This window comes from Sabethes cyaneus, chromosome 2 (genome assembly GCF_943734655.1).
Source record: "Sabethes cyaneus chromosome 2, idSabCyanKW18_F2, whole genome shotgun sequence".
NCBI lineage: Eukaryota > Metazoa > Arthropoda > Insecta > Diptera > Culicidae > Sabethes > Sabethes cyaneus.
Window position 1 is genome coordinate 210,069,056 of NC_071354.1, and position 16,403 is coordinate 210,085,458.

Genomic DNA, 16,403 nt, shown 5'->3' on the forward strand with positions numbered 1-16,403 from the left:
TCTTGATGTCATGTTGTGGGCTGCGGTCGCATTTACGCTCCAATTTCGCACTGAATTCCTTCTTGTTGTAACCGGTGCTTCTGAGGTGAGGATTGGGCACGTTGATGATGCTTAGTTGGAGAACTAAGCCCTTGATTCTCAACCTGCACATGGGAAGGCTGATTGGCCACCACCCAGTTACCCATTTCCGCATCTCGTCCATCACTATGAAAGCTGTATCCATCTCGTGTGTTGACGCAGCTCTGGTAGATGGTTTGTCCATCTCTGAATGCACGTACCACTGAGCCCTGCCAACGCACCTCCTGCAGTGATACGACGTCGAACTTACGGTTCTCCAATACGTCCGAGAGCACTCCAGTGTTCCCTAAGAAGTTACGAGATCGGCAGTTCCACGTCCGAGTTTCCAATCCGTAGTCCTTCTACGTCGCATGGGTGTATGAAGATTGTTCTAATACGAATTTCTTTATTTTTCGTGAATTACTTATTAGTTTTTCATAGTGACGCCTTTCTTCGGCACTAACCCCCTGTCTCGATATTTTGTCTTAATAAGTTACTGGATATTCATTGAATACTGCATAGATTTCTACAGCGTTAGAGAAGGGACCTAACTTTTCAAAACTCAACTTTAGATTTTCTCAACTTTAAATTTTCAGCCTGCTGATTTAACTATTAAGTGACCATGTTGATGAAGCTGTGGAATTTCAGATTTCCATACTTTCCTCCTATACCTACCAGACTTTTATTTTAAGAAATGCAAAATTAATTAACACAATAAAAAATATGCACAGTGATTGCTACATCCAGAATATTTATTAAATTTACATTCACAATAATTTGAAACTGGTTCAATAGTGGAATTATCTCCATTAAACTGTGGTTTTGTTTCGATGCTGAAATAAATTGGTTACCTCTCGTTTTGCGAAGTACCACCCCTTACTGATTCGGCGTAGTTGCTTTATCAGTCGAATCGGAAGATTCAGAGTTTGGGCTTTTATCCAATACCTAAGGGAGAAAAAGCAAATCAACATAAACCAGCTAAGATTTTCGTCCTAAACACATTCGCCGATTTTTTGGGAAATAAAGAAGCGTATGGTGCGAAGAATGATCAATTAGATGAAAGTCCAAAAAAATATATCGGGAGTGCAATGACAGGTGGGATTTCAACCCACAATTTTTCCGTTGGTACCCGAAGGCTTTTCTCCTTAAGCTACCGTCCATTCCCGCTTAAACCGACGATAATTATTTCAGACGACTTCCCAAAAAATGAGTTTTACGTTAGACTGCGTAGTCAGAGCTAAGTATAAACTAAAAAATTGTAAAAACTTACGCAGAGTTTAGCTGAAAGAAGTTTTTCGATAGACTCAACGTCTAGATTATCATCCAAAGCCGAAACCTTTTTCAACGCAGCAGATATAATGCTGATGTCTCCTCGCAGTTCACTGACCAGAGCAGTAATTTTCTTGGCATTGCTGAGCACTTCAACAGTTTGAGTGTATGGATTGTACCGAACTCCAAACGGACGTTGAATATTTTCAGCGAAAGCCCTGAAACGATCACAAACATTAGCCACTTTTTTTAACAAATTAAAACATCCTAATTTCACCTCATCTTTTCCTTGGCCTCTTCGAACGAATCCGTGTAATAGTAAGCATTTTGATAAGCTGTTATGATGCACTCTTCCTGGCAGGTTACATCCGGATCGAAACGTTTAATTTTCGATGACGTAGTGATCGCATGTTTGAGTTCGGCAACTGACGAGAGCAGTCCTGCTCCAAAAACTTTGAAAGAACCGTCAGTCTGACGGCATAGACCGAATTCGACAGTGAAAAAATATAACTAAAATAGCTCTAAGTTAGTTTCAGAGAAAACACATTTCTATAATCACAGACCGTTGCCAATTTATTGATATCATCATCGCAAGCACCCAGCGAAGCCAGCCCAAGTTCCTGGGAGAACTGGGCAAAGCTTGGATTCGCTAGCAGCGGCATGTGACCCAGCAGTTCGTGACAGCAGTCGCTGGAAATACAAAATTTCAAATTGTAATCACAAAAGAATTAAAATTTGAAATTTTAATTTACGGCTCCGGCGTGTAGAATGGATCCGACGAATGTCGGATGTACTGGGTGCAGTGAAACACCCGAAACGCCAGCCCGGAGAGGAAATCCCTCGGTGTAAGATAACCGGCTACCGGTCGGATTTGAAATCCAGTCTTCCGCTTGAGGAACACATTGATGTCCTGCAGCTGCGGTAGGTTATCCTCCCGGTAGCCACAGTACTTTACCAGATCGGGCCAATTTTCCATGTATTCCGGTACGGCATGAATGAGATAGAGTTTATGTAGTTCACGAAAAACGGTTCCCCTGCGGAAATAGAATCACACCACGTTATCAAAAGAGATGCTAAATCGAATTAACTTGTTTTGAATATTCTCGTTAAGAAAGTGTAAATCGTTTCGATTCTGTTTTGTATACGAAGGCTCACTGGTGACCGATATCCGAGTGAAGCAATCATCTCACAAGAAGCTGAAATTAAACTCAATTTACCATGTCTTGATCTCTTCGGCGGTGTACTGAATCCTTGGGATGGGGTTTCCGCTGTAGGATAGAAGGTTTAATTGAATTTATATTCAGGTTCTGAATTTACGGCATAACTCACTGCTTGTATGAATTGGCGATAGCAGCAAATTGTTCTCTTCGTTTACGGTAGACAGGGTCTTTAAATCCGGGATGGTCAGCATCCAGCTCACTGCCGTACATGAGAACATTCTGAGCTCGATCTAGGTCAGAAATTTTCCTTGGAAACCAGTGCATCTCGCCGAAATCTACAAATTTTACTTAACTTTAAAAAACCAAATTTAAATTAAATCAAAAATCGAATTTGTCTTACCAAAACTGCCACACGCGGAAAGTGGAGTCGGAGGAGGTCCATCGCTAGCAATCGGTGCAGCGTAGTTTACCGATTGCACCTCCCGCTTTAGTAACCGTAGTACCTGGTCCAGCTTGTTGGAGTCACATTCGATATCCACTAGGACGTCCGCTTGTTCACACGGATCTCCGGTTTTATTTAGTTCGACGTGAAGTACATTAATTCCGAGCTCCTGAAATACTTGCAGCGCCCGGGCCAATCCACCGACTTGATTCTTCAGCGTAAATATGATGGATGTTTTGTCACCCCTCTGCTCATTACCGTTGCTCGTGTCCGTTGGTCTGCATTGCTGAAAGTGCAAATTTAAGGATTTTACTGCTGTTATCTCTGTGTGCTATATGTAGCTATAATTATGTATACTGGTAGTGTGGTGAGTGAATGCATGGAAGACGTTTATGTGATAAGCTTGCTAATAAACCGAGAAAAATGTCTGAAAGATACTTACAATCACACTTAACTTCCACTTTCGCTAACATAAAATTGCACTTAACTATTAGATTCGAAATAGGAAAAAAGCAGTTGACCGGTTTCCAGTTTTCCGGCGTCACCAGTGAACAACATACTCAATAGCCGCCTTAAGAAACCTAAAATTAGAGACGTACGTTGAGTCTAACCCTAATATTTTCACCCGGGATAAGGCCAAAAAGTGTCATGTTAACCACCAGACCATACCGAATATCTTCGCCAGGAACAGCTAAAATATGTGGTTCGAGGTATGAAACTCTTGACTTATAATCAATTAAGTACAGCTGACAGAGTTCGACTCTCACCTTCGCGAAGTCTTTTTTTTGTGGCCTAAAATCAAGAATTTTGCAGTTTGCCTGAGTCTATATATTTCGCAATTAGCATTTATTCTTCTCCAACCACTAATAACTTCTTCAAAGCAATTTGTACACTAAGGTTAGGTGCAAGCTGTAAAAATTTACCATAGACATGGAGACAGACCATTATTACAGAGAACCTATGGGAGATCGTGAAAAGTTCGGTGTACACGGAGAAGTCGAAAAATAAGCAGCAACTGTGGGATAGGATTCAAGCTTGTTGGTACGCCATTCCTGTCACCACGTGCCAAAAACTGGTGAAATCCATGCCGAACCGGGTGCGCGAAGTGATGCGTAACAAAGGTTACACGACCAAGTATTAACCCTAGAAGCTTTTCACAATGCGAATAAATTATTATAAATGGATTGAAGCACTGGATTGGATTATTTTCTCTCTAAGTATTGTCACTTTCTTTTTTTTGCAGTAGTCTTAATGTTTTGTCCGACACTGTACCTACGTCCTTTTTCAAAATTAGTTTTGAGTCGAAATAGTTAATATTAATTATTTCGACACAAAACTAATTTTTAAAAAGAGAATTGAATTGACCTGTGAAAAGAGAATGATTTCCTTGACAGAGGATATGTTTATAGTTTCATTCAAATCAAAGAAAGTCTAAGTTTAACCGTTTTCTCATTTCATCTGGAATTGTTCTTGAAGAGGTGAGGGGTCATAATTCCTTCCCTATAGAGGGGAGGGCTCTCAATTCACCACAGAAAAAAGAATTTCCTCCAAAAATACCCACATGCCAAATTTGGTAATAGATGCCATCGCTTAATGGGCTGAAAATACCCTCCAGTGTCCTATATACAGGGTGTTCGAATGCAACTTTTCATCGTTGTGTAAGTGCGCATCATGTACATTCTGTGTATTGGTATTGGTGTCAGCTTTAACCTTATACAGCAGTCCCCCGAATAACGCGGTTTCGAATAAGAACGCTTCCAATAAGGACGGTCTCTAGTGATTCCATTAACGCGGTCGAACGTCCTTATTGGTGTCTACGTAGCATATGGGAATGACTTAATTGGTTCCAACATGGAATAACTCGTGATCCTGATCGTATAGAAGGTTGGTGTCATCGACAGAGTTGTTCAGTACATCAACGAGTTTTCATTGGATTATATTATTGCGGAATTGCCTCACTACGTGGCGCTAGCGTATATGTAGCACTCTTATACAGGCTGTATCATACGCTGCTGACTATCTAGAAAGTTGCGGTCTTCGGGAAGGTTGCTCAAATGACTGTCACCTTCAAGATGGTATAAAAAATAGCGCAGAACTGACCCACTACGTGGCGCTAGCGTACATGTAATATGCTTATACAGGCTGTATCTTGCGATGCTGAACGCTCAACACTCAATTTTATTCTCTAGCAACATTTAGGGGCCATCCATATAGCACGTGGACAGCTTAGAGGGAGGTGGTGGTTGAAAATGTCCACGCTTGTCCACGGAAGGGGGAGGGGTATGGAAAATGTCCACGTGGACAAGTTTTTTTTTTCATACAAAAAATAGAATCTAGAAACAGCAATATTCAATTAATTCTAGGGGATTGTCCCCTGTTGTGAAACGGCCCCGGTTGTGAAACACCCATAATTTTTAACGTTTTGCCTTTCTACTATATAAATATATAGTATAAAGGTATAGAAATCACTTGGAAAACCGGAAATGGAAAGAAGGTCCTGCGGGCCGAATGTTATATACCATTCGACTCAGTTTCGAAAACTGAGCATTTTCTGTGTGTGTGTATGTATGTGTGTGTGTGTGTGTGTGTGTGTGTGTGTGTGTGTGTGTGTGTGTGTGTGTGTGTGTGTGTGTGTGTGTGTATGTGACGCTTTTAATCTCACTCACTTTTCTCGGAGATGGCTGGACCGATTTTAATGTTCTTAGTGTCAAATGAAAGGTCTAGGTGTCCCATTGGTTGCTATTGAATTTCATACTGATCGGACTTTTAGTTCAAAAGTTATGTATAAAAATACGAAAAATATGGGACTTCATTATCTCATAGGTCTCTTAACCGATTTGAACAAAATTGATTGCATATGAAAGAGGAGCCTTGCAAACCCTTAACTTCCGAATTTCATGACGTTTAGGCTTATAGTTTGAAAGTTACATAAAGAAATGTGAAAAAATTGTATTTAAAACATATTTTTGTAACATATAAGCATTAATTCAATGTAAAGCATCACACGATTTATTATCATTTGAAAACTACTGTTGAGATCTATCAAACGAAACCGAGTTATTGAAAATCGGACGGTTCATTCAAAAGTTATTCAAACTTTAACACTTAAGCACCGTATATTAAACCGTTAAAACGTGTGAAATCAAAACATATCAATCAAATGTTGATTGTATTCAATGTATGAGATGTGTGTGATGTATGTGTGTATGTATGTATGTATGTATGTATGTATGTATGTATGTATGTATGTATGTATGTATGTGTGTATGTATGTATGTATGTATGTATGTGATGACAATTTGAGTGAGTGAGTGAGTGAGAGTGAGTGAGTGACAAGAGTGAGAAACATGTCAATTGTCTGAAGTTTTTGAAGCCTCTTAGTGGAATACGAACTCTGAAATTAAAGAAAAGAAAAAACTTTTACCGACTAAATTCCACTATTTAATATTTATTCGCGACAGATACGTATACGCTTTGAAATAAGACACTGATGAAGCCTGCACGTCGTAGGCGAACTACGTATCTGTCGCAAATAATTATTAAATAGTGGGATTCGATCGAAAAGTTTTTTCTTTTCTTTGATTCCAGATTTCAATTGTCATTTTCTTCACTTGCTGTTACTCACAATTGTACAAGAAAAGCAAAAAGCGGAGAAAAGCAGTTAATTAAACCCTCTAACGGGTAAGGCGGTCTGTTGACGGCCTTCGCTTTTGGAGCTCAAAAGCCGCATACGAAATTTGTTTTGAATTGACATCATGCAAAATGTGTTCAGAACAGAATTTTTGACATTTTGAAGGAGCGCTAGCTAAGAAATAGTTCCATTTGTCGTTTTCATATCTAATGCTCTATTCAGTAATTTTTTTCTAATTCAGATATATTGCAAAATTGAAGCCAAGCAAACCAATAGTAAAATGTTGAGATCAATCATTTTGTTGTACATATCCTTTTTCTTCAAAAGCGAAATATAATAATAATTTTTCTGAACTCTTGTTTTTCAAAGATGCTAACTTTTGAATGCATGGTATTAATATCAAAATATCAAAAAATCTGCTATGAACAAATACTTCATATTGTCAATTCAAAACAAATTTCGTATGTGGCTCTGAAGCCCGAAAGTTAAGGCCGTCTGTAGACCCGTTAGAGGGTTAATTTCTAATTTTTTATACATATTCATTCAAGTCTGTAAAAAGTATCTTTTGTGTTTACGTTATTTTTCTATAAATACTAGCTGACCTGACAAACTTCGTATTGCCACAAATTAACCTGTGTTGTACATAAATAATGAATCTCGGATGATCTTTGTCACTTCTCGAGTTTTGCAAGCCCCCCAGTGGGCGGCGCTTCCGACGGCGGGTCACCGGCAACACTCGCGACCGGCTCGTCCTGAATGATCTAGTGTTACTATAGATAGTTTTTGTGGTCTTGTTATTGATTAATATTTTATGGAAGAGTCTCGAATTTCTCGAGTTGGATTAGTTTTTGAGTTTCGCAAAAATTTCTGTTTTATTTGTATGAGAGTCCATATTCCCCTACCACAGGGGTGAGAGGTCTCTAACTATCGTAAAATAAATTCAAGACTCCAAAATCTCCCACATGCCAAATTTGGTTCCATTTGCTTGATTAGTTCTCAAGTTATAAGGAAATTTGAATTTCATTTGTATGGGAGCCCCCCCTCCTAATGTGGGAAGAGGTCCTAATTCATCACAGAAAAAATTCTTGCCTCCAAAAACACCTACACGCCAAATTTGGTTCCATTTGCTTGATTAGTTCTCGAGTTATGAGGAAATGTGTATTTCGTTTGTATAGGACCCCCCCTCCTAAAGTGGGGAGGGGTCCCAATTCATCATTGAAAAAAAATTGTCTCCAAAAACACACACATGCCAAATTTGGTTCAATTCGCTTGATTAGTTCTCGAGTTATGAGGAAATTTGTATTTCATTTGTACAGGAGCCCCTCCTCTTAAAGTGGGGAGGGGTCCTAATTCACCATAGAAAATTTTCTTACTCTCGAAAACCTTCACATGCCAAATTTGGTTGCATTTGCTTGATTAGTTCTCGAGTTATGAGGAAATTTGTATGGAAGTCCCCCCTCTTAAAGGGGAGAGGAGTTACAATTCCCCTTATAAAGAGGGAGGGGTCTCAATTTACCATAGAATAAATTCTTGTCACCGAAAACACCCACATGCCAAATTTGGTTCTATTTGCTTGATTAGTTCTCGAGTTATGAGGAAATTTGTATTTCATTTGTATAGGAGCCCCCCCTCCTAAAGTGGGGAGAGGTTCTTATTCATCATAGAAAACATTCTTGTCACCGAAAACACCCACATGCCAAATTTGGTTCCATTTGCTGGATTAGCTCTCGAGTTATAAAGAAATTTGTATTTCGTTTGTATAGGAGCCCCCCCCCCCTCTTAAAGTGGGGAGGGGTCCCAATTCATCATAGAAAAAAATTTTGTCTTCAAAAACACACACATGCCAAATTTGGTTCCATTTGCTTGATTAGTTCTCGAGTTATGAGGAAATTGGTATTTCATTTGTACAGGAGCCCCCCCTCTTAAAGTGAGGAGGGGTCCTAATTCAACATAGAAAATTTTCTTGCCCTCGAAAACCTTCACATGCCAAATTTGGTCCCATTTGCTTGATTAGTTCTCGAGTTATGAGGAAATTTGTATGGAAACCCCCCCTCTTAAAGGGGAGAGGAGTTATAATTCCCCTTATAAAGAGGGGAGGGGTCTCAAATTACCCTAGAATAAATTCTTGTCACCGAAAACACCCACATGCCAAATTTGGTTCTATTTGCTTGATTAGTTCTCGAGTTATGCAGAAATTTGTGTTTCATTTGTATGGGAGCCCCCCCTCTTAGTGGGGGGAGGGGTCTCTAACCATCACTAAAACCTTTCCTGGCCCCAAGAACCTCTACATGCAAATTTTCACGTCAACGATTGGTTCAGTAGTTTTTGATTCTATAAGGAACACAGGACAGACAGACAGAAATCCTTCTTTATAGGTATAAATTATAAAACTAAATAAGGTTTTCATCAAGTAATATAAATGACGCTTACATGTATTTACGCACCCAAGGAAAGAAAATATAATTATTCTACACAATGCGTTGTGAATTTTACTGGCAAATAAGGATTTTGAGGAATACGGAACGGATATTTAAAAATATAGTCTAATATAACATCTATACATCTACAATTAAGTTCCTGAGAAATTAAATAATGATTATTGTGGCACTAGAAAGGCTAGGTCACGCCGCTAGGTGGATTAATTCGGGTTTTTATTATCCTAATGCAGTCAAGTTAGTACCAACGTCTAGTTTCATAGTAATAAAACTTTTGAGCAAACAGCGGTCAAATTTCAACATTTACTATGCTTTGTAGAAAAAATTTGCAAAAACACTCAAAAAAGTTTTTTCGCATGTTTTGCTTATTTTTGATTATTTTGTGAACCAAATGGAATGAAAAAGCTCAGATAAAGGCATATAAGTTAAGTTTTGGACCTCTATTTCATCACACAGGCAAATTTTAGGTGAAATAAGGCCATTACAAATATTTAAAAAAGTTTTTGTCCCTCCGGTGTTGGGCCACTGAAGGGGGGGGGGCGAAAAAAAAACAAAGAGAACTTTTTAATCGAGCAAAAAAAAAATGGATTTTAGGCATTTTTACTTAAAGTTTAAACGTGAAACCCAATCTTATTCGTGCTTTTAATAAATACGTTGTTATTTTTCATGCAAAAATCTACGAACAAAAAGACAAAAACGAAAGAAAATTTTTTTGGCCGAGTTTCGGAAATTCCACTGTTTGAACTTCCTTTTCTATTTCGTGCTAGAAGCGTTGACTCAACTCGTACACTCATTTTTCGAGTTATTCAGGCTGTAGAGCTCACAGACAATTGATTTTATATAAAAAATAAACTATAAAAAAATTAACTCATATCCTACAAATTATTTTTTTGCCCCCCGATTTTTCAAGCCAATTTTGAAGGGCGGGGGGACAAAAACTTTGAAAATGATTTGCAATGTCCTAATAGACTCAAAAATTATAATATAATTTTTTTGCAATATGGGGGTTGTAAAACATCTAGAAAATCAAATATTTCATACTTCAATGATCGTACATTACTTCAATTGGGGCATTATGAGTTTTTATGGCAGCAGGATTCATTTAGGTTTAGCAAAAATTCAATTCCTTATAACACATGTAACACGCCAGTGCATTTGAAATGCGCCAATATGATTGCTTGCTTTTTTACATGCATTCATTGCGATTCAGATTTAAATGATTAAACGAAGAAATTGATTAATGATTTTGTATTTTTAGTATTTTCATGAATAAATGATTTTATTTTTTGATTTTCCTTCGATATTTCTATATTTTCTTTTCTTTTCTAATGATTTCCCGAGGTGTTTCACAACCGAGGACACTTTTCTTTTAGCCACAGAAAACCATGTTTTGAAATTTTGCTATAATTTTTGTGTTTTAAACAAAAACCATATACCTACTTCCTTTGGCAAAAAGATAGGTATATGTTTAAGCTTTCCAATGCTTCAAAAAGATTTAAAATTGGATGATCCGATCAAAAGCTATTGCCAAAAAACAAAACCTGTTTCATAACCGGGGACATTCCCCTACATATTAGCATTAACTATTGATTAGTGATTGTTTTTGGGCTCAAATAAAGTTTTATCTTCTATGGCATATGTTGATCTAAACACATGAACCGAGTGTATACGAGAGCACATATCTGGCACAAATCTTGTTGAAAAGATTAAGCCTGCGCTAGTACTCATAGATGATAATTGCCTAGCCTGACATTTGATTGAATGCCATAATAAAGATATTATAATTTTTTTACAACCCTTGCCGCCTTTGGGAAGTGATAAAGGTAACGGAAGAATCCACGAATATTCACCAGTCACATGACTCATTTATCATTTAGGTCGCGCTTGTACCAAATGTGGGTTGCATTTTGCATCCATGGGTAACGTATTTCCAAAAGGATTCGTCTTCAGAAAATTTCGCGAATCATATCGCGTCGGAAAGGTTTTGTGTTGTGTTGAAGTAGACGACCAAGCTGAAGTGCTTCGGTTAGACAAAGATACTCTGGGCAGAGAAGAATCGTCAAGTGAGAGTCAAGCTGAAACGGACTTTCTTGCAGTGCGGGGTGGGGGTTGAGTCAATGTCCACGCTTGTCCACGGAGGGGGCGGGGGGTTGAAAATTGGTATTTTTCTGTCCACGTGGTATCTGGATCGCTCCTTTACTGCCTGAAAAAATCTATCGTGCTAATCTACCAACTATTAATGTTACTTCCTAAATGGCCAGAGAAATCCCACCAACGCACTTATTCAATTAGTCTCAGTCACGTTAACACATTTTCAGCTACTTTCTAAACATTCTTAATGATTCATTAACAATTATATTTGCATTTTCATCACTATTTCTTCAATCGAAACTTGTAACAACTTAATAGGCATCAATGTCGCACAGTATTAATAATGTTGTGAGGAGTGAAAAAAAATCCAAGGAATTTCATCGACTGCCAACGTTGCATTTTGTAGATAATTTTTGTAAGCGACCAGCATTATGTTAAATAACGAGCAAAATATTAGTTAATTTTCCAACTACCAGTAAATAACCACTGTCACTTAAACAACCTTTCCGAAGAAAGCAACTTCTTGTACATGACCAAAATCATGAAATATGGCAAACACAAAAAAATCACAAATACACTAACGCCATCCGTTGAGTCAATTCTTTATTATTTTCCATACCATCTTGAAGATGGCAGTCATTTGAGTAACCTTCCCGAAGACCGCAACTTTCTAGATAGTCAGCAGTGCAAGATACAGTCTATACAAAAATATTACATATACGCTAGCGCCACGTTGTGAGGCAATTTCGAAGTACTACAATTCAACGAAAAGCCCTTGATCTGCTGAACAACTCTGTCGAAGACACCATCGTTCTATACGATCAAGATCATGAGTTATTCCATGTTGGAACCAATTAAGTCAATTCCCATATGCTACATAGACTCCATTAACACGGTTTCCATTAACGCGGTCCCTATTAACGTCCTTATTGGGAGGATTACTGTATATAGGCTAACCGACGCGCAAGGTGTCGACTTGATGTCATTTGTTATTTGTTTACCGCGCGCGATGAAGGAGTATCGCAACGTCGTAGTAAAGTTGTTTGTCAGAGGTGAGCGCTCCGGCGACGGGCTCGGCCAAGAACCGTGCTAGATCCAGGCGTCCGCGTTCGGCGAGGACGCTAACAGCCATCAAGGTGAAGAGGGAGTGGGTTTGTCGAAAAATGAACCTCTCGATCCGGAAGACCGCAGTTGACCTGGATGTGTCGATTGGGACTGCCCACATCATCATGGCGAAGGACCTGGGATGCAAGCCGTACATGAAACGCAAGGTTCACGGGGTAACGGAAGCTACAACGAAGAAGAGGCTGGACAAAGCAAAACTGATACTTTCACGGCACGCTGGTCAGGAGTTCGTGTTTTCTGATGAGAAACTCTTCATCTAGCAACAGCCGCACAATGTCCAAAATGATCGGCTGTGGGCGCTGATCTTAGCATCCCCCCGTCCCACATAAACATCCCGCGGTTCTAGAGCGCCGCGTCGGTGATGGTTTGGGGGCGTGGGAAACTTCCACTGATGTTTATCGAGAAAAAAGTGAAAATCAACGCCGCATACTATAAGACCGAGGTTCTGGAGAAGGTTTGTGGCCCGGCACTTCGTGACCTCTACGGGAAAGATCATTACGTCTTTCAACAGGACGGCGCACCGGCCCACACGGCAAATATCGTCCAAGCGAGGTGTCGGGAGAATTTGACTGATTTTCTCGATAAGACTTTGTAGCCTCCCAACTCCCTGGATCTTAATCCCCTGGAATTTTATTTATGATCGTAAATGCTGGCCAAGCAGAGCGAGCACTATGGATCAATTTAAGAAGCTCATTTCCAAGATCTGGGACGAGATCCCCATGGACCAGGTGCGTGCCGCGTGTGATTCTTATGAGGAACGTCTCAAGCTCGTCATAAAGCACAAAGGGGGGTGCTTCCGCCAAATATGTCGTAAAGGTTCTCAATAAACACTGCTTCAATAAAAATTGACTCAGAAAAGAATATCTTGTATTTTAATTTTTTAGACACATTTTTAAAGTGTATTCGAACTTATTGAACACCCTGTACTATCCCGAGCAGGAACGAAGAGAAAAATAATATCCAAATGTATTATGGAAATCGAATAATTCATATCAAAATTTGGTCTTGTTTTGGCTGACATAGTTGGCAAAATAACAAAAAATAATATCAAAATTTTGCTCCTTTAAGGCCAAAAGAATAACTCTGTTATTTGCAGAGGTTGGAGAATTCGCAAATTGAATATATACACCAAGCATCGGCAAGCAACTTTATCACGAGTATTGACCAACATGAACATTCGCCACATCGATTGAGCCGCATACATTCACGCTTCATAGCAATAGCATCGCTGAATATACGAATATCGTACACAACGCAAAAGTGCGAAATCAAACTTTCTGTTGCTTCAAAAGCCACTAACACTATTTTAAACTATTCTCTATTCACGGTAATACTATTTAGGACACTTTCTGGCATTCTCGGGTATATTATATCCAAATCGGCCGCGTTCAAAGTTCAATATTCAATTTTTGAACGAACTTGCTATGTTCATGATGAGCTATACTCGTGATAAAGTCAAATGCGGATAAATGCATCATCGGCAACGGAAGCGAATAATGTCTGTTCATGAGGGACGTTCATCGATTCAAATGTTCATTTTTTCGTGAATTCTCCAACCACTGGTTATTTGAATAACAAAGTAATAACATGACTGTATTCAGAGTTTATTAAGGTATTGAATAACAAATGCAGTAGCATATGAGATATTAAAAATTCATTTTATAAAATATTTATAATCTAAAATCTTTTGAATCAATAAAAAAAATTTATAAAATATATCTATTGTCATTTTAAGATCATAATAAGATATGATAACAAAATCAGTTGTTGAACTCAACTTACAACCACTATTTTAAATATCTACTCAATAACAAAATGTGTTATCAATGTATCTCCATATCTATTCAAGAACAAAATATAGCATTGTAACACAGTTTGACATTGTTTTTATATTATTTTGCCTTTCGCTCCTGCTCGGGTAGCTGTCTCGACAAAAACTTCGTATTGCCACAAATTAAAATGTGTTGTGCATAAATCGTGAATCTGTTACAATCTCGAGTTTAGCAAGTTTCTGAGGAGCTCAACCTTAGATCTCTACCGTCACTATGAAAGCATGAGCAGTTTAATTTACAAATTTTAAATGTTTCCTCACCAGATAAATACCACCAGATAAAATAAAGCGGCCGAAATAAATAATATAATATAATAATATAAATAATTCGCCGAATACCATTTCATGAAAAACCTTCCGCGGCATGTACCATTTCACGGTAAAGAAAAGGGCTGCAGATAGTTTTTGGTGGTCTTTTTATTGTCTGTTATGTTTTATGAAAGAGTCTAAAATTTCTCGAGTTCGATTAGTTTTTGAGTTACGCAAAAATTTCTGTTTTGTTTATATGAGAGTCCTTATTCCCCTACCACAGGGGTGAGGGGTCTCAAACCATCATTAAAAAAATCCTCCTACAAAATCCTCCACAATGTGGAGTGGAGTGGCATGTGGCATGTGGAGTCCACATGCCAAATTTGTTTCCAATTGCTTGATTAGTTCTAAAGTTCTGAGGAAATTTGTATTTCATTTGTATAGGAGACCTCCCTCTCTTAAAGTGGGGAGGGGTCATAATTTCTCTCCTAAAGAGGGGAGAGGTCTCGATTCACCATGGAAAAAAATTCGCCTGCAAAAACCTTCACATGCCAGATTTGGTTCCATTTGACTGATTGGTTCTCGAGTTATAAGAAAATTTATATTTCATTTGTATGGGAGCCCCCCGTCCTAAAATGGGGAAGGGTCGTAATTCATCACAGAAAAAACTCTTGCCTCCAATAACCTTTACATGCCAAATTTGGTTTCATTTGATTGATTAGTTCTCTAATTATGAGAAAATTTGTATTTCATTTGTATAGGAGCCCTTCTCCTAAAGTGGGGAGGGGTCCTAACTCACCATAGAAAAAATTCTTGCCTTCAAAAATCTTCACATGCCAAATTTGGTTCCATTTCCTTGATTAGCTCTTCAGTTATGCAGAAATGTGTGTTTCATTTGTATGGGAGCCCCCTCCCCTCTTAGTTGGGGGAGAGGTCTCTAACTATTATAAGAACCTTCCTAGGCCCCAAAAACCCCTACATGCAAATTTTCACTCCGATCGATGCAGTAGTTTTCGATTCTATAAGAAACATACCGACAGACATGCAGACAGAAATCCATTTTTCTAGGTATAGATAAATGACCTTGAAAACATTATCAAAATGAAATCTAGTTATCAATTTTATTGATTCAGTTCACTTCAGTCAATTAGATTACTTTTAAATGCAAACAAGAATAACGCTTGAAGTAAGCTGATTAAGCTTAAAAATAGAATAAACTTATTAAAGAATCACTGTAGTAACCGATGCACAGCGAAAAAAAATTGAAAAGTTTTCGAATATTTAGGGGTTAGAACTCGAGTACAGTAATGCTCATTATACACCAACTACCCGATCCGTTGGGATCGAATTCTAAAATTTAAAACAATCCAAAGTTTCACAAACAAAGTTTCACAATCCGTTTCTTTCCGACGGTATCGCTGCCTTCGAGATAACATACCTATTTTGTAACCGGTTTAGAAATTTTGAAAGGGCTTTGTGTGTAAATTTAATACCATTTCATACAAAGATTTTTGATTGCATTCAAAAAGGTATTTGAAATCTTCAAGGTCAAACTTTTCGATGCATCTGAATCAGAGTTCAATTTTTCGTTTAATTTGCAGTATCCTATTTTGATTTGAGTGACTCAGCCATTCAAAATAATAAAGATAGATTCATTAATATAGATTAGTGTTTCGAGCATGAAAAACATAATTCGATAGTAAATCTACCTATTCAATGAATCATGGTGATTGAAGGACCTTTCTATTACTAATGCTTCAACTGCGTTTACTCTACTTTCTAGATGATTACACTGCAAACAGAAACTATAAGCACCGAATACAATTTGTAAAATAAGCACTCATAGAATGGTATCACTCATCCAGTTATGATTAAAATATTTTTTTCCAACAAATCGGATAATTACAGCAAATTCCTTCCGTTTATGCAACGGACTTCCTTCCTTGACGGTCCATTCCTGTTCGCCACTGTGGTACAGCCATAATCCGAGTAATCCTTTGCCAGATCCACTCATTATGAAATCACTTGTCCAGCTTAATAACTGAAGCCTCCGACAGGCAAACAATTATTTCCACTTATACAGAGTACAGAACGTTCCCTGCTGCAATCACTG

General features: G+C 38.2%; 1 protein-coding gene across 1 annotated transcript; it reads right to left on the reverse strand.

Moving 5' to 3' along the window:
* Positions 1-933: 933 nt before the first annotated feature.
* Positions 934-16,304, reverse strand: LOC128734041 (tryptophan 5-hydroxylase 1). The gene is made up of 9 exons (XM_053828017.1): positions 16,197-16,304; positions 2,887-3,214; positions 2,656-2,821; positions 2,544-2,594; positions 2,079-2,360; positions 1,890-2,016; positions 1,604-1,836; positions 1,328-1,544; positions 934-1,002 (listed from the first exon to the last, which is right to left on the reverse strand). Exons 1-9 carry the CDS (start codon positions 16,302-16,304, stop codon positions 934-936), a joined length of 1,581 nt encoding a protein of 526 aa, XP_053683992.1.
* Positions 16,305-16,403: the final 99 nt, after the last annotated feature.